We start from the raw sequence: 23,962 nt of genomic DNA on the forward strand, positions 1-23,962 counted from the left end.
GGAAACTGGACTCCTTCAACGGCGAGAGGTGAAGATGAATAGGTGATGATGCTTGTTCATCTTTTAATTTCTAACGGCCAGATTTCCAAAGACAAAAGTCCGTTGGTTCCTGGCAGAGGGAATTCTTTTTTTTTTTAAACAAAGTACTGTAATTTAAAAAATTATTCATTAGTTTTGTATTCTTATTTATTTATATATATTTATATTTATATTTATATTTATATTTATATACTAATTTTAAGCAAGTGCATAGTACACATAAATTTTATCTTTAAAATAATAATAATAAAATGCTAATAGTTTAATTTTGATTTCGATATATATAAGTAAAATTTGGATAATTTTTAATATAATTTTGATTTTGATAACATTTGATATGTTTTAATAATCTCTATTAAAAGTTTCATAACCTTTAATAAAATTTTGGTAACTTTTTTTTCATAATTTTTTATATTATTTTGATAACTTATGATATAATTTTATAACCATTGATATAAATTTGATAATTTTTTTATAAAATTTTGGTAAACTCTTAAAGTAATTTTGGTAACTTTTCATATAATTTTAGTAATTTATAATATAATTTTGGTAATAATTGAAATATTTTTTGTTATCATATATCTAATAATTGATTCCCATAGCAAAACATGAGTTTCATTCTAGTATAAGATAATTTGTTTTCATATAATAATATTATTATTTCATTCAAATTTAAAATTTTTTTAATGAATAGATCCATGATAGGTTTTTCTTAACATCTCAAGATGAAAGTTTTAGTTTCCTTTTTACTAGTAAACTAAAGTTCAATCCTTAACAACTTCAAATATAAAAAAATTATTAATGATTGATAATTAAATTATTATTGATTTACTGTCATGTTATCAATTATATACTACTAAATTATCAATAATTTACAATTAAATCATCAATAATTTACTACTAAATTATTATTAATTTACTACTAATTTATGAATAATTATACTAAATTATTAATAATTTATTACTAATTTATTGGTGATTTATTATAAAGTTATAATTTATTTAGTATAAATTTATCAATGATTTACTTTATAGTTATCAATGTTTAACTAATTTACTATTAAATTATCATTGATTTATAACTAAGTCATTAGTGATTTATTATTATTAAATTATCAATAATTTATTACTAAATTATTAATGATTTATTAATATATTATTATGCATTTACTACTATTATAACATTTATTTACTATTTAATTTTTGATTATTTAGTGCGAAACTATCACATATTTATATTAAATTATCTATAATTTACTGTCAATTTATCATTGATTTATATTAATTTATTCGTCATTTACTATTAAATTATTATTGATTAATTATTAAATTATCGATGATTTATTATTAAGTTATATTGATTTATTTTTAAATGTTTAATGATTAACTACTAAAATATTATTAATTTATTACTAAGTTATTTATGACTTACTATTAAGTTTATCAATTAATTACTATTAAACTGAAATTTATTTTTTATTAAGTTATTATTAATTTATTACTAAGTTATCAATTATTAATTACTAAACTATTACTTATTTTTTATTAAGCTATCCTTAATTTACTAATATATTGTTATGCTTTTACAACTATAAAATTTTAAATTTTAAAAATTCACTCAAAATATATGAGATAATTTTTTTATATAATAATATTATTATTTCAATCAAACTAAGAATTCTTTACTAATTTTTTATTGAATAGGTTAATTGTAGATTTATCTTAACTCCCATGATGAAAGTTTTGGTTTCATTTTTGCTAATAACCAAGATTAAATTTATGATAATTTTAAATATAAAAAAATTATTAATGATTGACAATTAAGTTATCATTAATTAACCACTATATTGTCAGTAATTTACTATTAAGTTATCAATGATTCATTAACAAATTATCTATAATTTACTACTAACTTATGAATGATTTACCATTAATGATTTATCATTAAATTATTGATAATTTACTACTAAGTTATTGATAATTTATTATAAAGTTATAATTGATTTACTATTAATTTATCAATTAATTTATTATAAAGTTATCATTGATTAACTAATTTACTATTAAATTATTATTGATTTACAACTAAATTATTAGCAATTTATTACCACATTGTTTGTAATTTAGTATTAAGTTATCAATTTACTACTAAATTATCAATAATTCACTATTAAATCATCAATGATCTACTATTGAATTATTATGTCACCACAAGAAAATGAAAAAAAAGTTATAGTCTTTTAGTGATTTTTCATTTAAAAACACAGCTAACTTATATGTTCTTATAAAGGTTATGATTTTTTTTATCAAAACATTATTAAATATTCAAATAACGATATTTGTACTGATATACATCACTACAAACAAAATTTAGCAGTATTTAGCCACAAAAATGTTGTAAAATAAAATACAAAAATTAATTAAATATAAACATAATTTTTTTGGTGACTTTTTTTTATAAGAAATATCGCTATATTGGCTCTTAAACTAAAAACACAACGTTTAAAAAATATTTAATGATATTTTAACTAATATACGTCGTTATTAGGAAGTAAATAGTAGTGATTTAGAAAAAAAAAAAAGTAGTGGCATTTTTTAAGTAAATGCCGCTAAAAAGAAACAATTAATATCATTTTTTTTAGATAAACGTCACTAATTTTCCTTCGAAATTGAAACTCAACCCTTTTTCTTCTCTTTGCCCGATTTCTTTTTCTTTTCCAAGCTTTTTCTTTTCCTACAAACTCAAGCCATTTCTTTTTCCAATTTGCCGTTCATCTCCATTTTCCTTCCATCTACAACAGTGGATTAAGGTTAGTAACAGAGTTCCTTTCATTTATACTAAATCTACTATTTAATGGCAATGAGTTCCTTGATATGTTTGTGTAATCTATTGATTAAAGCCATGTTTCAATATTTCTATACTAAAAAGTGCTGTATTAAAGAATAACACAATGTATGATAAATTTCTTTTATCAAAGTTTGAAAATGTGAATCAGGTCTGCAATATAAATCTATTAAAATCAATAATTAAAAGAATATAAAACTTTTTAATTAAGTTGATCCTTTCCAGATATATATATGGGGACAGGTCGCACATGACTGGGCTTAAAGTCAAGCCTGGTTAGTCCTGACAACGGGCCAATGCTGCCCCATAGACAATTGTCGCGCTACCCTTCAGTTTAAAGCCCAAAACAACAACGGTTTTGATATTAAACTAACTTTGAAATAATAATAATAATAATAATAATAATAATAACGATAATAATGTAAAAACGCATTCAACATAAGCATAACATGTAAAAAAAAAAAAAACACATAAGCGTAGCAGAGAGCAGCATGAATTTGTATACTCTAGTCCGTACCCCTATGCCTAATTTTCCCCCTCTTCACTCAACTTCTTCTACCAGGTTCAGCGCCCGCTCTCTTAGCTCCTGTTATGATAAAATTCTTTTCAGCTACGCATTTTCTCAAACAGTTTATGTTTTCTTTCTTGTGGATATTTCATTTTTTGTTGTTTGGTTGCAGGGATAATGCAACTGAAAATGTTGCTATCGAGAGTCGTAATATTAACTTCTCGGTTAGTACGAGGCAGGGCAAAATGGCGCCAATTCTCAAGGATTGTTCAATTCGGATTCCTTCGGGACAGTTATGGATGCTTCTTGGTCCCAATGGCTGTGGTAAATCTACCTTTTGAAGGTACATTCAGTCTCAAAATTTCTTTTTCCCTATTAGAAAACCAATAAAGGTATTGATAATCTAAAACAGAAAATGCTACTTGGTCCACCTGGCGCAATAATGGATCAACTTCAATTTCCCTACGAATTTGTAGACTTCACCATTAAAATTTTTCAATAACTATTTGCGCCGATAAGAGAGTGCAAATAACTTAGAAAATAGCTGCTTTTGTGGTGGGCAACTAGCATTGCTCATCCAAGAAAAAGTGTGCTGCCATTATTGGTTTGATAAACTATTGGTTTTCTTTTCGTTCTGAAAATGTAGCCTGCATTATTATGAGCTGCCTATATTGTGAATCATGCAGATCTTGGCAGGTCTTTTGCCCCCAACAAATGGAAGTTTATTTATTCGGAGTCCAAAGAGTTATGTATTCCAAAATCCAGACCATCAGGTTGGTTCTTTTCCTTGGGAAAAACTATTTATATTATTATATGTTTTGGATTTTGTTCTTGAATTAGTTTGTTACATCTATACTTACAGTGGTTTGAGGTTTTGGGTTGCTTATCATGTGGATCTTATAATTATTCTAACCTAGATTTGACCATGGCATTGCAGAAAACATATTGGTGTTTTTAGATGGTTAAACATCACTATTTTTGTTCATATTTGGTAACTAAAACAAGAAGAAGTACGCTTAGTTACTCTTTTGTGACAAAGGAATGTAAACTATTTAGGAATTTCTAGTTTAAGCTGGAAGTGGTTTTAGACTTCTAAGGGTTAACTTAATTTCACTTGTTTGAAGCTTCTGTGATTGAGGGTGCACTTACTTGCAACTATTATAGAAGGCGTGTAGGTGTTTTGAGAAAGGTTATGGACTAGGAAGATATATTTAGGAAGATATATTTTATATAGTTTTCTTCCCATATCTACTTAATCTGAAGAATTTGGGATCAGTTTTTAATGGTACTTCAATCTATTGTACTTAGTTGGGTTTCAGCAGATACAAGAGGGCCATCCCATTCTATGCCAGCTACTGAACCTGTTGTACCGATTATTATCTGATTTATTACAATGATAGCTTCTATAGTTCATGGAATTTTTTTTAAGTTTCTTTTCTGCTATTTCTAATTTCCTGCTTATCTTTTCCTTTGTTTGTCATCTGTTTTTTCTACTTAACTTTGTATTCTCTCTTTCATCAATATAAATCCCTCCTCCTTTAAAAAAAAAATAGGTTTTTGAAATAGTTTCTCACTTTTTTTCTTCATTTTAGGTTTCCATTTTTTCTCACTGTAATTGTTGCAGTGACTTACAATATACTCTGGTAACTGAAAGGACAGAGTCTGTTTTCTTGTATATGATATGATAAGATATGCTAGGTGTAATAGGCTTCCATTGTTTTCACAAGAATATATGACCTTTGCATCCTTTTTTCCATCACTAAGGAGCCATAAGTGAGCCAGCAGTGATTTTCTTTTCTGCCATCACCATCACCATTGTTACTAATGGAGCTACTACTCGTGCTCTGTTGAATAGCATTTCAATAGTTGTGTTCTGGGTTTTTATCTTCAGGATAAAATGTAAAACTGTGGTTGTGATTCATTTTTCCTTTACAGAAGAAATAACTTTTAGTAAATATGCAATCTTAATAACTGCTGCTGCCTTTTCTTTGAAGTTCTGCTTCCCTTCTGCTGCCTTTACAACGAATATGTGTGATCTTAATAACTACATTTAGTTCCATGTCTAATTTTAGGCTTTTGGCTTTTCAAACATGTCAATGTGTTGGAAAAAAATTTATGCCTCCAATGAATTTGTTGAGCTATAATACTAATATGATCAACTTTTTATATGGGTATTAGAGTTCTAAGAGGAACTATCCTGAGTTACACCAGTGGCATCTCTCATCAAGCAGGTCGTGATGCCTACGGTTGAAGCTGATGTGGCATTTGGCCTTGGTAGGTTAAACTTATCAAATGCTGAAGTCAGATCCAGGGTGTCAACAGCTTTGGATGCTGTTGGCATGTCTGAATACCTCCAGGTAAGATTTTGTATTCAATAGCTTTTGGATAATTGTACTGTATGTTGAATATTGTATGTTTTCTAATTATCGTGTTGCCCTTCAGAGGCCAGTTCAAACTCTTAGTGGTGGTCAGAAACAAAGGGTCGCCATTGCTGGTGCTTTAGCTGAAGCATGTAAAGTTTTGTTGCTGGATGAGCTTACAACATTTTTGGATGAAAGTGATCAGGTATGTAATAGTAGACACATGATAGATGTATATTAATATTTACTGGTATAAGTTTTTGGATACGTGTCCAACGTGTTGAAATGTACAAGGAAGAAAGAAAAACATGTGATAAGAGAAGCATTGTTAACATCGTAAATTTCTTTTCTCTTAAAGTCTTTCCCTTAGTTAAGATTTGTCTTGATAATTCTATGAGGGGACTAAAAAAAAGGGAAATGATCTGACATCCATAGTCTTCTTCTGGTCCATTAGATTGCAATTCAGCTTTAAAACCCGCATCTAATAGATGATGATTGCAGATATACTTCAATTTGAAGTTTCTAGATAACTACTTATGTCAATGAACATGACATTTGGAACAGTTTCCGATTCCTGTATACTTTGAGCTTTTTTCTGAATCAAAACTCTTCGCTTGAACTGAATAGATTGGAGTGATAAAAGCAGTTCAGAATCTTTTGGATATATCTGGAGAAATCACAGCATTGTGGATCACCCATCGATTGGAAGAACTTAAGTATGCCGATGGTGCTTTATACATGGAAGATGGGAGTTTGATTATGCATGGTGATGCACCAAGCGTAAGTAAATTCATCAAGGCCAAGCAATCTTCTTATATTAACCGTATTAATTCTTGAATATATATATATATATGTATGTATCTATGTATGTATGTATGTATTAGACTCTTTCTCTCTACCTTGATTCTATTTTGTATAATTTGTTTACAATGCCATAACTTACATTCTTTGGTAAAGGAAATCTTTAATGTGTTGCCCCTATCTTGTAAGTTTGTGAAGCTAGAAACTTCATGTATCTGTATTATATATCAAACATAGAAGATTTCTTTTCTTTTGAAATATTGCTGATTCTTGCACGTACCAAAAAAAATATAGAAATCAAAGCTTTGCACATTGTGCACTTGTTTTGAGTCCTTTGATAACTTTTTTGTTTGACATACAAGGAGTCCATGACCTAACTATTCTAGTATTCTATTATTGAAATGGTAACGTATCTAAATGTGGTCTCATTAATTTTCCAGTCACCCATCACCAAACTTCCTTAATGTTTGTATACCTAACTTTACTCATGCAAAAAGACCTTGGTTTTTCTGATATTTCAGCTCAAGGTGAGCCACACAACAGTCTTTAGGAATTAGAACTGCCAACTTTTCATGTTACTATCTGGAAAGTGGATTCTGCTAGCTCCATAATCCTGAATTTTTTTGGTCGTGGCCCCCGAAAAGCGGCAAATACTCCATTTTGAATGAGAAAAGAATAAGAGCATGTGCTTAAGAGATATTGGTTAAAAAGAAATTCAAAGAATATGTACGTTATATGGCCGAAATGTGGATTTCATGCTCTTCCACAGTTGAATGGATGTTTAAAGATAAGACTAACCTCATACCAAAAGTCCCGATTCCATGTATGTATTGAAATACCATTCACTACTTTGCCAGGAAAAGAAATTAAGGAAGGACATGAAAAAGACTTTTTTTTTCTTACTTTGGATGAATAAATTTAAGTTCTTTTCTTTATTTTTTTTCGGTTTCTGGGTGTGTAAATATCAATTTTAATATTTTTTAATACAGGGAAAAAAAACTAAATTTTGGGTTGAAGTTTGCAAGCATTGGCTGTAAATGAATTCGGGGTTTTGTTATTAGCATAGAATAGAAAGTTTCGTTGCTTTCTTTCTTTCTGCTAATTATTATTAATTTAAGATAAATAAAATCAATAATTAATGCCAAATCAAACATATTATTTAAACTATTTGTGAAACTAAAATCTAATTGGAAGACAAGTATCCTTTAATTGAACTGGGGTGGATAATTAGGGTATTGAATTGTGTTTCTGGGATTAGTTTAGACCTTCAGCTCACTTTGATTCTATCTGGCTTTTTTAAGGATTGAAGATCGACAAAATTTTATTGTCAGGATGGTGGGTACGTGCCTAAATAATGGGCACATGGCAAATTTTAGTTTTTAACCTGCCTGACCATTTGTTATCACTTGGGTTCATATGGGCTGTACCCTTTTCACAAGTTATTATAATTTTTAAATTTGTTTAATTGAGAACGACACAAAAAAAAAAAAAAAAAAAAAAAAAGAAGTCGAGCGGAGAAAACAAGGCGATCCTGTTTTAATAGTCATTGTTATTGCAAAAATTAAATCTGTTATTTATCTTGACAGAAAAGTTAAATTAAAAATTTCAAGTTTAATCCAATTGATTTCAATCATGAATTCATATTTAATAAATTTAAATTTTAAATTTTAATATTTAGAATTATTTTTTAATTCTAATTATATGTATATATAAACCTCAAAAATTAGGGTTTTTTTCTCATCATACAAAAAAAAAATGAAATTTTTATGCAAATCTTCTTACGTGCATCATTCAAGTTTTGTCATTATTAAAAACATATATATTTTTAAAGTTAATTGAAACAAAAAGAATTCATACATAGGATAGGAATGATTTAAAGCCTATTGCAGGACAAAATAAATTCTTCATTCTCATACTATTTATTTTTTCTTCTTTTTAATCATGAGAGATTAATTTAAAATCTATTGTTAGTATATTAATTTCTTATTTGGACATTTGCCCTAATGGGTATTTAACATGTGATTATTTTTTGAATGGTTTAATAGTAAAAGTGGATAATGAATTTCACCTAATTTAATTTCTTAAGAAAGATTTTCTTCCAATACCAATATAGAATTGTTCTAAATTGTCTTGATAAGTAAATTTATAAGAAATCAAAAGAAATTGCAATTTATATTTAGTGAAGTTTATGCAGTGTTTGGGCATTGTTTGTCCTTGTTTTTTTTCCTTTGAGCTTTATATTTTAGTATTTAGTGAGTTGCAAATGTCTTATATGTGTTATTTTTCTTTTATCTTTACGCTTTACTATTATATTATGAGGCGGGATCGAGTTATGTAAAAAAAAAGTTTTACACTTTTTATATTTTTTTTAGTCATTGATTTTAATAAATCTAAAAAATGAGATCAAAATTTTTTTTATTTGTCTCACTCATCTTTTGAATCTATTAAAATTAATAATTAAAAAAATATAAAATTAAAAAATTTTACATAGTTGTAAGTCGATCCCTCCCTTTATATTATTATGCATAGACATTCTTGCTTTACTTGTAAGATGAGGGATTTAAGATTAACCAATTCGTTTGAATAGAACTAAAGCTTCATTGCTTGACTTGATAGATTGCAATCAATAGTTGGAGATAATTTCTCATCATAAGTACTTTATGAATTAAAAATTTTGGCTAAAAATGTCTGTAGATATTTATGAGAAATTATTTTATATATTATCAGTGAAGTTTTTTAATTTCAAAAGTATGAAATTAAAAAAATTGATATATATTCTATTTTTAAATTAAAATTTTTTTTTTGTAATATACTTTAAGGTTGTATTTGATATTTTTTATAAGATGATTATGGTAATGTAATCATCGAGATAATCTTATTATCAAGATGATCTTATTACTTGTGATTTGATATTATTTTGTTTGATTAATAATTATTAATATATAGTAAATAAATATATTTATGTTTGTTATTTTATTTAAAAGTACAAAAATAACCATATATATTGTAATAGTTATACAAGTTAACTATTTTAATATATAATAATGTGTAAAATATAAGTAATATTTTATTTATTTTATAATAAAATATAATTAAATTATTAAATTAATAAATATATTTATTGATAAATAAATTAATTTTTATAATATAAATTATTTAAAAATATTTGAATTAGAAAATAAAATTAATGTATTAAATTTGAGATAAAAAATATTATATTATCTATAAAATATTAAAAAATACGCAAATTATTTTTTAACTTATTACAATGAATATTAGTTTTAAAATATAAAAATTTATAATAAAAAATAATTACAATTTAAAAAGGAAACATATTTTTAATTCAAATATTAAGTAGTTAATATTAATTATTGTTAATTTTACGTATAGTTTTACCTGAGTGATAAAAGTTTTTCACACCATTGGATAAGAATTAAATCACTTTCCAAAATTGTTATCTTATTACTTTTGGTGATTTTCATAATGTTTAAGTCGGAGAAATTGCCTATTAGATATAAAAAATATTAAATCGCCACCAATATTTTTTTTATTTGTGTGATTGATTATCTAAATGAAGTTATCTTTTTTTAAGATTATCTTAAACTTTAAACTAAAAAACCCTAAAAAGAATAAGTTTTGTTATATATCAACAGAACTAAATTTGAAAGTTAGTTATATGTTAAAATGATTTGGGAGTTAGTCATGTGTTGAAATGGTTTTAGTATCCCACAACGCTTACAAATTAGTACTAAATTAGTTTTATGTGTTCTTAAAGCTTAATTAGAATGACCTTTTATTCTTTATTTATTAATCTTAATATTTAATTATTGGAAACAAATCTTTAAGTTTTCCCTAATAAATAAATTTTTATTATCTCAAGAGTATTCAAGATAAACTAGTTGTTCATTTAAAGAGGCTCTGTTGTTGAATTTGTTTTTCATTTAATGAAAAGCAATGTATTTACATCCCTTTTATTTATTCACAAAATAATCATACAAAAATATTTTACATATATATTACAAAATTTAAAATTACTTTTTTTTTTTATTTTCAATTCAAAAGTAGATAAAATTATATAACATCAAATAAAATTTAAACCAAAATTAAAGCAATAAATATTTAAGGAAAAAATAAAAAACTAAAAAGAAATAGAAAACAAAATAAAGAGAAAATTTACAAATATAAAAATAACATAAAACAAAAAAACTTATAGCTGCTAAACGGGTTGGGTCACCTATGGATCAACATATAGCATGAAGCCAAAAAGCCTGCTTCTTCTTCTTTCAAAATGGTAGTGTTTTGCTTCTATATAAATTATAGTTTTTTGATTTTTTTTTTATTTTCACATTTGCTTTCTCTATCTATAAAACGATCCTTTCCTTTCTTTGTTAACACTCTCTTAACTTTTAACCGCTAGTCAAGCAATACTAAACCCATAATCCCATGACCTCGTTGTTGTTACTTGTCGAAGATTACCATTTGCCATCTCTTTCTTCCTTTTTTCCTTGTTCTACCAATTCTTAAAAAAACAAAATTTCCTAAAAGCTCTTTTCACCTAAACCCAAATATTTCCTCATTTTTATAATTTTATGTATATTATGCTCTTTTTTTCTATCATTGATTGATGTGTTCGTCTCTCTTTTAAAGGTTTAGGTTTACTGAGAATTAGGCTAGAAATTGCCTATAATGCTTCTGGTAGTTAGTTGTTTTATTACTAACCAAGGTATGAGTTTTTAGGTATTGTTTCTTGTTGTTACTCTATGTTTTTTTCTAAATTCTTGATTATTCTGTTAGGATAACTATGTATGATTGAGATCATTAATAAATGTCTTTATTGTTCAGCTTCCTCTAATTTTGCGCTAGAGAATTTTCCTCCTCAATAGAAATATTGAAACTAAAACAAAATTAAAAATCAATTTGGAGATCCTTCACAAATTTCACCTTGAGATTTTGACAATACATTTCAAATTATACCAGAGGTTTAAGGATAAGATACTCAAAGATTTTCAAAAAAAGATACCCAAAAGTTTTAAAAATGTATTTGGAGATTATAGAAAGGAAATACTTGGAGGTTTTGAAAAGGATGATACCCGAAGGGTTTCAAAAAAAGATACTTGGAGGTTTTGAAAAGAATACTCAAATGTTTTAAAAATGATATCCAAAGGTTTTCAAAAAGAGATACTCAAAGGTTTTGAAAAGAATACCTAGATGATTTTAAAACAGATACTTGAAAGTTTTAAAATGAGACCTAGAGGTTTTGAAAATGGTTTTCAAAATTTTTTAAAGATTATACTTAAAGATCTTACAAATCATACTCAAAGATTTTAAAGATTGTTCTAATTTTTTAAGAAGCCGTTCCTTAATAGAAGTTTTGAAAATTTTAAAAATAAAGGTACCCGAAAGTTTTGGAGATCATGCTTTGAGGTTTTATAGATCATGCCCAAAGGTTTTACAAATCATTCTTATCTTTGAAAAAGCTCCATTTCAATAAAGGTTTCAAAGGTTAAAAAAAAAAAAACTTAAATAAATGATCCTCCTCAATAAAGGCTTTGATATTTTAAAATTTTTTATTAAAACTCAAAACCATTAAAAATCTTATCTTGGAATGTTCTTGTAAGATAAATTCATGAAAGATATATATAAACAAAATCATATATACTTACTTGTTATGTAAAAGCAGAAGCGAAAAAGAACCTAGCTTAAATTATTGGTTGTTAAACAAGATCATAATACAAAAACTGTTCAATTTTACAGCATAAGTCCTTCACACCAAATGCAAAAATTCCTCATTGAAAGTTGTTTAAATGCCTACTTGACTCTTTCTCTCTCTTTTCTTTTTTTTTTTTTTGTCGTGAGAGACTTTTCTTATAATACTTTATATTATATGTTAATGGCTGAATGCTTGTTATTCAAGCACCAAAAAGTTGGTAGCATGTTTTACTTGTAAAAAGGAAAACTACCTAAGGCAATTTAATAATAAGAAAATAAACTGCTAAAGCAGTTGGTTTTATGGAGTTAAGCTCATTCTTTGCATCAAGTTTATAAAAAAAAAAAATAAGTCATGCGTCCAGCATACTTTGAAAGCTCAGTTGCTATGTGATTGTCAGGTGCATATACTAGCTCATAATCACATATAGTCATTTATATAACTGTTAAGTCTATAATAACTCTTAAGTATAAGTAAAGTAAGTAGGCAACAACTTAGACCTATTCAATCACATTTCAAGTTTCTTGTGATCACTCTTTTATCATATTGTATAATATACTTGTGTATTCACAATTGTATTTGATGTTTCAAACATAATTGGTTGACCTGTGAATACAACCAAATGTAATGCCAGAATGATTTTCCCTTATTCTAGAATCTCTTTATTTCAATGCAAATGCTTTCCAAATATGTCATATTAGATTGAATCATCCATAACCATTAGCAACAATCCAAGATAATTAATATTGAATTAAAACTTTAAAAAATAGTCGAAGGTCATTAAGGGTACTAAATATGAAATCCTTTAATCTCAAAGGTCTTATACAACAAGAAATAGAGACCTATTTTTTTTACCCTTATTGGTCGAATAATACAATGTGGTATGAAACACATGCTACAATATTACTCTTATTTTCCTAAGGAACGTATGTTTTTCCTCATTAATTTATCAATACCGTACAAGTAATAGTTTAGAAACTTGTAGTATCTAACTTAAGTCCATAACTCTACTTGATTTCATTTAATCAATAAAACTTCCACTTAAAATATTAAGACAGATAAAGTGAATTATGGATTTACTTACTTACGATCACAAATCCAATATCAAGTGATCTCATCTTAATCCCTTATCAAAATGATTTTGTTTTAAGCTTGAGCTCTTGATCCATAACTTAAAACTAATCTTATCTCCATGGTGACAAATCGTTAAAGCGATTGTATGTGTAAGAAGGCCAATCATCTATCTAACATGCTTTTCGAATCATATCGTATATATATATATATATACATATACATGTGTGGATGCATCTTGAAATAAAGTACTAAACTTAAATAACATTAATTGTATTCAATATAAGTCAACTCAAATGGAAAAATATCATACATTGTTCATATAGAACTATTCAATCAATACATGTGCTTCAACATCTACGAAATCCTAGAGATTTCATATGACCATTATACACATCTCTAGCTATGGGCTTAGAAAATAGATCTGCAATCATCTTATGTATAGAAAAGTACTGCATGTTGACTTTTTTTTTATGCAACCATATCTCTCACATAGATATACTTGGTATCCATATATTTAGTCTTAGAATGATATTTGGGATGCTTTGTAAATGCAATTGCAACTTAACTATCGCAATTCACCAACATTGAGTTGGACTTATCCTTCTCAAATCCTAATTTATTCAAAAATATTTTAAGCCAAACAACTTCTTGTACTGCCACTAAAAATGCTACAAATTTAGCTTTCATTGTGGATAGTGCTATACAAGTCTATATCTTATTGCTCCACAAAACATCCCATTATTCAGCTAGAGAATGCAACTAGAGGTAGATTTTTTTTCATTTAAATCTTATCCCTAATCAACGTTTGTATAGCCAACCAAATGTATATCATTTTATTGATAGCACAATGAATAATCCATAGTGCCTTTTAAATATCTCAATATATTTTTAACAGCTTTCTAATGGGTTTAACTTGGATTGGATTGATATCTGCTTACCATGCCCACGACATAGCAGATGTACACATTTGTGTATATCACACCATACATAAGGCTTTCGATAGCACTAAAGTAATGAACTCTTACCATTTGTTCATTTTCTTGTAGAGTCTTAGGATACATTCTCTAGCTAAGGCCTTCACCTTTCACCATAAGAGTATCTATCAACTTGTAGTCTTGCATATTAAATCATTCTAAAACTCTCTTAATGTATTACTATTATGAAGAGCTAACAACTTCTTAAAACAATCTCTCATAATTTTTATACCAAGTATGTAAGCTACTTCGCACATGTCCTTCATATCAAAATTTAAAGACAACCATGTTTTCACCTTAGTAATATACTCTTTATCATTGTCTGTCAATAGTATGTCATCTACATAAAGTGATAAGATCACAAAATTATCTTTATTTCTTTTGACATACACATAGTTGTCCTCATCAATCATGACAAAATCATATAAAATTATCGCTTAATGAAGTCTAATATACCATTGCCTAAAAGATTATTTAAATCTGTAAATCGATTTTAAAAGCCTGTATACTTTGTGCTATTGACTTTTATGAATGAAACTTATAGATTGTTTCATGTAGATTTTCTGTTCTAATCTTCATTTTAGAATTGCAGTTTTCACATCCATTTGATGTAGCTCTAAATCTAAACTGGCTACAATGATTAAAATTAAGCATATTGAGCTAAATTTCACAATAGGAGAGAACGTTTTTTCATAATCAATTCCCTCTTATTGAGTATAACCTTTTGCTACCTGACGAGTTTTATATGTTTCAATTGTCCCATTTGACTTATGCTTAATCTTGAGAACCTATTTGTTCACAATCGCTTTGCATCCTTTGAGAAGATCAACCAATTTCCAAATATGGTTTGATCTCATTGACTCCATCTCCTCTTCCATTACTTTCATCCATTTTTCTTTTACAAAAAATGAGAGAGCTTCTTTAACATTTTTTGCTCTTTTTCATCTTGTGAGGTAATAAAAAAAGTTTTCTTTTTTATGTCAAAATGATAAGGAGAATATTTTCATGATTACTTCGCTTGATTTATGATTCTTGAAAAATTGATTCACCAAATTCATCATTTTTAGTCATGCTTCTACTTGAATGAGATACTGTTGATTCTTGATCAAGAACATGCATTAATTGATTTAAAACTAACAAATCATTTGCTTTCTCAATCTCATAAAGAGACATTTCTTGATCTATCTCACCTCTTTTTAGAAATTCACTTTTAAAAAATGTGGCATCTCGAGATTTAAATTCAGTTACACTTTCACTTGGCTGTTCACCAATGAACATGTATCCCTTTGAATGCTTAGAGTATCTTACAAATATACTTTTTTTACCTTGAAGACCTAGCTTACCATATGGATTAACAGCCTTATGTACATAAGCAGCACAACCCTAAGGTCTCAAGTTATGGAATCAAGTTTTCTCCCAGTTCATAATTCATAAAAGGTGGACATAACCGATTTAGAAGGTACTTTATTAAGTATATAGGCAACAGTTAACAATGCATCACCCTAAAAGGTGATGGCAAATTTGCTTGGGTCATTATAGACCTCACCATTTCCAGAAAAGTCTTATTTTTTCTCTTCACAACACCATTTTGTTATAAAGTTTTAGGAATAGTCAACTACATATCAATACTCTTTTTATCACATAATTGTTTGAACTGATCAGACAAACACTCACGTTCTCGATCCATTCTTAATGTCTTAACATTTCTATCTAATTGATTCTTTACCAAGGTCATATACTTTTTAAAACACTCTAATGCTTTAGACTTGTGAGAAATCAAATGACAAACTCAAAGCATGTAAAATCATCAATGAATGTGATAAAATACTAATCTCTTTTTTGTGACCTAACATTCATTGAGTCATAAGTATCAAAATGTATTAACTGCAATGGAACTTTAGCTTTAGTTCCGTTACCAAATGGTTTTCTTACATTTTCTTTGCTAGACAACTTTTAAATAATGGTAGATTAACTTTCTTAACAAGGCCTAATAATCTCTTTTTTACTAATCTATCCATTCTTTGTTAACCTATATGGCCAAGTCTAGCATGCCAAATATTCACATTAATATTCACATCAAAATCAATCATATGAAAAAAACTTAGATTATTGTACAGAATAGTATCTAACATAATAAAACCATTTAATAACTATCCAAATCCATAATAAGTTAAATCCAAATACAAACTTAAACCAATATTGTTGAAATTCAAAATAAATCATAAACTAAAAAGAATAGTGATAGAAACCAAAATTTGTTAAATATTAAAAGTAAAAAGTACATCATGAAAGATAATCATTTTTTCACCATGCATGCATAACTTGCAGATACCAGTTCCTTTTACTTCAATTTGTGAATTATTTTCTACATAGATCCATTTTGTTTCACATGAAATTTGATGAAAATTCACAAATGCATGCCTATCTCATGCTACATGGTTTATGGCCCTTGACTCTACAATCCACAAAAGATGTGATTCAATAATCATAATAGTATTAGAAATAAACACAGTACTTTTAACATTACATAAAAATGTTTTAAAGGTTTGTACGTTCTTTAGCTCATTACATTCATGAGCAAAGTGATTCATTTTGTCACAGTTAAAGCACTTGACTTTTAGTTTATTCTTTTTAGGATGAGCCTTAGGACCTTGTCTTTTGCCAATTAGGCCACTCTTTGGCCTCTATGAAGCTTTCTCCTTGTTCTCATCAAATGGCCTGCGCTTGAAGCTGGAAGCTTCTTTTGAACTAGATGATGCCATATATGTATCAGCATTAAGCTTAGATGCTTTCATATGATCTTCCTCTAGTTAAAGATGACAGAAAACATTATCGAGAGTCGTTATACTCTCATTATGGCTAAAGTGCACTTTCATGTGCTCCCAACTATGTGACAAAGAATGGATAATAACTTGAATCTGTTGTTCATCCATTAGAGTGTGGCCAGCCTCATTCACCTCATTTATCTTGTTTAACACCTCTATCATATATTGCCTCATATTATGATTAGGTTGTTTCTTGTATGTGTTAAATTTGATAGTATGCTGCCTTAGTTTGGTAATTGAAGTTCCATCAAACTTTGCTTCAGGGCACTCCATATCTCTTTGGCTATTCCATGAGATTGAAACTCACACATAACATCATTCCTCATACTACTAAGTAACATAATGCATGTCGTAGAGTTTTTCTTTTTCCAAGCCTTATAAGCCTTTCAGTCTCTCTTATGTTGGGACGTATTCCCTTCTTCGGGCTCATTAAAAACATTGTTCAAAACATCAAGAATCTCTTGTTCTTCAAGTACATGTTGGATTTTCATACTTTAGATCTTTTAATTATCTCCATTTAGTTTCTCACCCTTGCTTAACTCAACAATAATTTTTTAAAAGCAGAAGCCAATTCAAAGTAAAATTCTATATTCGTGAGACATATGCACTAATTAATGCCTAGCATTGCACACTTTCAAGTTTGCCATAATGTCACAAATAAAAAAAATGATAATCATTCACATAAAAATAAAAATAAAAATAAAAATAAAAGGTCACTATATTTGCAATCAAACTCCATTATCTTAAGTGTGTTTGATTATTATTAATTTATTTCAATGTGCAAAATCAATCATTTAAGATAGAACGAATCAATTATTTTAGAACTCTCACTAACCATAAGATTATCAACATAAAATCAATAACATATATATATATATATTGATTTCAACAAGCAAGTCTTATAAACAACATAATTCGAATTCATAAACATGTTCATAAGAAAAAAATATATATATATAATAAATGTTAATAAAACATGTTCCTAATCATTTCGAATGACTTGTCTAAGAACAAGGATAGGTTTTAAAAATTTCTTTGATAATTTTGCATTCACATTATCCATCTGTGAAGGTTCAAAAATTTTATGTTTCCCATTAAAAAAACTTGGGCATACTGAGAGAGTCACACTCCTTTTTGCTCTCATTCTCACATATTCCTTCATAAAACCTTTAATTAATGTTTCATATTTAGGATCACTCCCCAAAGACATCCGGATATCTCTAAGAAAATTTTTTTATCTAGGATTCAAAAGTGTATTCATCAATATTTCATATTTGATTTGCTTATTTTTAATGTCCATATTGCCATGCCAAATAAATTATTGGATCATGCCATTGACCTTGATGATATGCCTCTCAATATCATCATTTGGATCGATTTGGTATTACTTCAATTCCACTGTCAGGCTTATTACTCTTAGGAGTTGTGCCATTATCCTCAAAATGATAGGAGTCCTCACAATAATATTCATAATTTTCTATAACAACATATGACAAAAAATCATGAATTCATGAGTCAACATAAGTGAAAAAAATGATTAAGACTCATCTTAATCATTCTTGTGTGATCTGACACCCTAAAGTTAACAAGGATAATTTTTTTTTTGCTTAATATTGAAAAACAAACTATCCAAAACAACAACATCAATAGCATTTCTAAAAACTATCACAACAACATTAATATATCAAGAACACAAAAAAGTGTCATCTCCTATGGATTCACAATCATGCAAACACATATCATGTTTTAATTATTAAAAACATACAAACAAACTAAAAAACAAGCCAACCTGGCTCTGATACCAATGTAAGATAAATTCATGAAAGATATATACAAACAAAATCATATATACTTACTTGTTAAGTGGAAGCAAAAGCGAAAAAAAAAAACCCGACTTGAATTACTAATTGTTGAATAAGATCACAATACGAAATTATTTTATTCCACAGCGTAAATGTCTCACACCAAATGTAAGAATTGCTCATTGATAGTGGTTCAAATGCATATTTGACTATCTCTTTCTCTCTCTTTTTTCTTTCTTTTTAATAGACTTTTCTCTCTATATTCTCTATTATATGCTAATAACCGAATGGTTGTTATTCAAGCACTAAAAAGTAGGTGGCATTTTTTAATTGTAAAAAGAAAAACTTCTTAAGGCAATTTAATGATAAGAAAATAAATTGCCAAGGCAATTGGTTTCATGGAGGTAAGCCTATTATGGGTGTTTATTTTTACTTCTCATTAATCAAAGGTCAAAAGTCAAAACCTCATCTTTGTTTTTTTTAACTATAAATTAAAATCTCATCTTTAAAAACTTTCCTCAAGAATTAAAATCTCATATTTTCAAATTTTCAACCTTGTCAAAATCTAAAGTCAAAACATCTATTTTCTTGTTATTGAATATGTAATGAATGCAATGAACACCATGCATATAATACAAATAAAAGCCAATGTCATGCACCTTTACTTGTGGTAGAAATGTCCTCTTTCCCTTTTTTCATTTTTTTTTGTCACATAGTTTTAGAATTGGCAAACAAGTTCTATCAACTAGTTTTCATGAACTTCAGCAATCCTTCACTAATTTCTTTTGACTCAAAGCATTCTATTTTTGAAAACCATTCCTTTTATCCCTTAGAGTTTTCTTGAACATTCTTTTTGTCTCAAAAAGTCACTTTTATCATAATGATCTAAAAATCTCTTATTTCTCATCTACACTAATTCATGTCAATTGAAATATGATGTATTCACAACAAATGCCCCAATATGTTCATTTTACCATCATAAATTTTGAAATGACAAAAAAAAAAAATTATCCTACATAACTATTTCATGATCAAAACGAAAATGCATATTCTTTTGAAAACATGAGATTGAATTTCTTGAAAGTTGATGATTACTACATAGAATAATGGAGGTAAATCATAATTTGATATTTTTTAAAGGTTGAAATGATTTAACACATCAAGATTTTAATTTCAAAGGAACTTTTCCACTAGGTGAGAAAAGTAAATAAATATTTGTTCATCTAGGCTCATAAATGAAATGTTATCTTTTAAAACAAAATATATTTTTACACTCTTAATTTCTTGATATGGCATTTTAGCAAATGTCAAGACCAATTGTGATAGGTTCAAAATTTTTAAGAAAAAGAGAAATAATCAAATTTTAAAATAAATCTTTCAAATTAGGGTTGATCTTCTTAGATTTCTTAAAGGGATTTATTGTTCGTTGGTTCATTCAAAATCCCTTCCTCTAAAGAAATTGCATGAGTTGCTTTTAAATTTTTAATTTTTAGATTGTCATTTCAGGTTTTGCACCCTAGAATTTCATTTTTTTTTCTTTTAATTGTCCCACCATTCATTTAAAAACTCAAAATTCATCCAAAACCAAATAATGATGATGACTTTCCAAAGAAAAGTTTTTCAACTTAGATATCCACATTTGATCAAAATAAGCTTTTCAAAAAACATAATGTAGGCCAATGTTTGAGATTCTGAAAAAAATGATAAATATGTCTAAAAAAGAGATAAAGGTAATTAAATTAAGGATCGTTTCTTTTTTAAGGACATTTTTCTTTCCACTTTTCAACGCATGTTTTTCTCATCTTTCTTTTTTTTTTTCTTTTTCATGTTTCCACTTCTAACAAATTGAGTTCAAAATTTTGGAACTTGCCCTTTCAACTGTCAGCATTTTTTTCTTATCTTTAACTTTGGATTTAATATTTTCTTAAATAGACTCTTATTCATATTTTTTCCTTAGTGTGAAATGTGATCATTGGTTAAAGTTCATTAAAAAAAATCAACAGACTCAAAAGATGTAGCAAATGGACAAATTCATTTGGTTAGGATTTATTCAAAACAAAACCAACAGGTTCAAATCAAATATGGATACTTCCATTGAAAATCAATTCTTAGGAAAAATATTTTTCATTGCATTTAGAATTATTTAAATGTCTCGTATGCTTAATGTTACACAAAATTTTTTTTTTTTGCAACTCATATATCATCTCAATTTATCATACCAAGTGAAAGCCTAACTGTTGCTGCATAAATAAAAAAAAATTAAGAACATCATGTAACTTGGCTTTTTGGTAAATATGCACCAAGGTGTAGGCAAAAGGTAACTTTGGTAAAAGGATTGAAAAAGGAAAAAAAATTTGCATAAGTCAAAATATGGTCTTTTCAGTAATTATACCTTAAAGAATGAATTGAGAAATGTGAAGGAACTTGGATGGTATTTGAAATAGCCTTGACACTCATTGCATTACCAAAACCTATAATCTTTAAATGAGCATATCATTAATACTAGCTTACAAAGAATTTTGTAAGTTAACTAGTCATTTTGTTTCATATAGTCTTAATGAAAATCGTTAACCTTAAATCCTTTTGGGTTAAGTGAAAATTAGGGTTGTGAGACTTGGGAAGTTAAGCTTTTGAGTGGTGTAATTCGCAAGTGAAGTAGAGTATAAAATGTTAAGTGAAACAACTAGTATGTTCATTCTTGATAGTAATCATCAATTCTCTTAAAATTATTTTTAAACTTTTTTGTAAAAACAAGTTATGTAAGAATTTGCATGTAAACAAAATTGAAAGTAGAATTTAAACAAAAACTCAAAATTTTGAAATCTTCTCACAAATAAATTGTTATATATTTCACATCTAAAAGAAAATCTATTAAAAAGCATATTTTTATTGCTCCATAAGCTCTATAGTCAAAATGTCATTATTGATGAGATTTTCAATCTTCTCTTTCAATTACCTACATCTTTTAGTTGACTTTCCAATTGCCTTTATGTAATAATTGCATTTACCATTCGAATAATAAGTCTTTACTAATGGATTTAGAGTTATTTTCAAAAGCACATAGGTGAGGAACTAGTGCTTTATTAGTAAAGGCAAAAGGTCAAGATTGGGATTAGAATTCTTTTTTTTTTGGTTACTCACTGGTAGGGTAATTGAGTGAGAAGGGCAAGTGAAGTTGCTTGGGAATAGGGACTTACATGAAAGCCTAATTGTAAAACTGCTTGATAAAGAAAAGGATTTTAAAAGGAAATAAGGTTTGTACATCGAATAATGTTGGCATAGGGTCAAACTTTTAACTTGATGGCCTCATAGATCACTCCTTAAACATATTTTTCTTTCTTTTTTGGCATATTATCTTTTTTTGCATCATTTGTACCATTTTCTTTAAGCTTGCCATTCTTGATAGTATTCTCTATTATCTCCCTAGAAATCACCATATTAATAAAATTCTTAATGGTATTTTTTATCATCCTTTCATAATATGAGGCTTTGAGAGTACCATAGTCTTTTTTTCAGTGAGCGGTGGTTAGACTTTGACAATAACATCCCTTCACCTCTAAGTCTATTTCTTAAAGTTTTTTGTATCTTTTTTCTCCATGCTTTGTAAAGATAGATAGTATAGAGCCAAATCCATAATGTGCTTCTATTGTGTAATAAAGGCCATTGCTAATTCCCTCTAACCATGAAAGCAAGATCTATCCAATTGGACATACCATCTTATGGCAAAACTAGAGAGGCTATCTTGAAAAATATGAATGAGCAACTTTTCATCATGTTCATGTGCGTCATCTTACTATAGTACATAGTAACATTTGTTATTAGGCATTTGGTTTCATCATATTTTTTGAATTTAGGTACCTTGAACTTTGATATCTTACAATAGCATCCATTGACCCATAAAAATCCATTCCCTTAATGGCTCATAGCCTTTTCTTTTATGAAATCTATCGTTTGTTGAGGTTTAGAGCCTTTTTTAGTTTTTAATACACCAATCTTTAATTTTTCTTGTTTCTTTGGGTTATCCAAATTAAAAATTTGAGTTAGATAAGATGTTTTCATATCAGGGATAAGAGTTATGTGTCCTTAAAAGTAAGCATGAACAACTATTGAAGGCAAGTTAAAAAGCATATAAGGGTATCCTATAGTGAATAACATTTGTTGTTATGCTTCTTGATATGCTTAAGCTTAATATAGGTCAAAACTTGGTGGATATAGTGGATTATCAACATTTTCATCTTAGACAACCATTTCCTTAACCACTGCTTTTCTTTTATTCAGATTGTTCAATAACTTAGCTATATGTTTTAATTGCCCCACCATCTCTTCTTATGCTTTTTATGACCTTTTGAATGCGAAGATCTTGTTCTTCTGCCATAATTCTAACTTGTTATTAAATGTTGTATCACTTCAGATTGTTCAAAAATTTAATTATCATTGAAACTTTATTACCACAATTAGGACACCATATTATGAATGAATATGCATAAATGAGTATGATGCAACACAATCTAAAATTTTAACTATGATGATGCATGAATATACAATGAAAGAAATATGTTAGTAAAATACAAAAATAAAAAAGAGAAAAATTACAATTTTCAAGTAAAAGGTAATAAATATCCCTTCATGTGTCTAATTTAAAGGTTTTTTTATACAAAGGGAATGGTAGGGCTCTAACTTAGGGTTAGATTCATAGGGTTTATCTACATGTTGGGTTTGAAAACCTAGACAACCTAAAGGTTACTAAATTGTTTCTCACATCATTATCCATCATAAACTAATAAGGTAACCTAATCCTTACTTATTATATCCATCATAGACTAATAAGGCAACCTAATCCTTACTTATTATAAGCTTAAACAGAAAGGTTTTAATTCAAGTGAAAGTTTTTCGCTAGCTTACACATAGTTTATCATCTCACAAGAGTGTAGATACTTGCTCTCTCCTAATAAAAGATAAGGTTTGGGTCTAGAGTTTATGCAATAATGTGTATGTGTAGCATTTGTATACGAACATACCAACCATTT

At 27.5% G+C, this 23,962-nt stretch overlaps 1 protein-coding gene across 1 annotated transcript; it reads left to right on the plus strand.

The window, feature by feature from the left end:
• Positions 1–3,291: 3,291 nt before the first annotated feature.
• Positions 3,292–6,811, plus strand: ABCI10 (ABC transporter family protein). The gene is made up of 6 exons (XM_089753632.1): positions 3,292–3,446; positions 3,565–3,735; positions 4,079–4,165; positions 5,571–5,749; positions 5,835–5,957; positions 6,380–6,811. The coding sequence occupies exons 4-6, from the start codon at positions 5,630–5,632 to the stop codon at positions 6,587–6,589; spliced, it is 453 nt and encodes a 150-aa protein (XP_089609758.1). The 5' UTR covers positions 3,292–3,446; positions 3,565–3,735; positions 4,079–4,165; positions 5,571–5,629; the 3' UTR covers positions 6,590–6,811.
• Positions 6,812–23,962: the final 17,151 nt, after the last annotated feature.

The sequence above is a fragment of the Durio zibethinus genome, chromosome 24 (assembly GCF_047325235.1).
Source record: "Durio zibethinus cultivar Kanyao isolate XHJ-2024 chromosome 24, ASM4732523v1, whole genome shotgun sequence".
In the NCBI taxonomy this organism is placed as follows: Eukaryota; Viridiplantae; Streptophyta; class Magnoliopsida; order Malvales; family Malvaceae; genus Durio; species Durio zibethinus.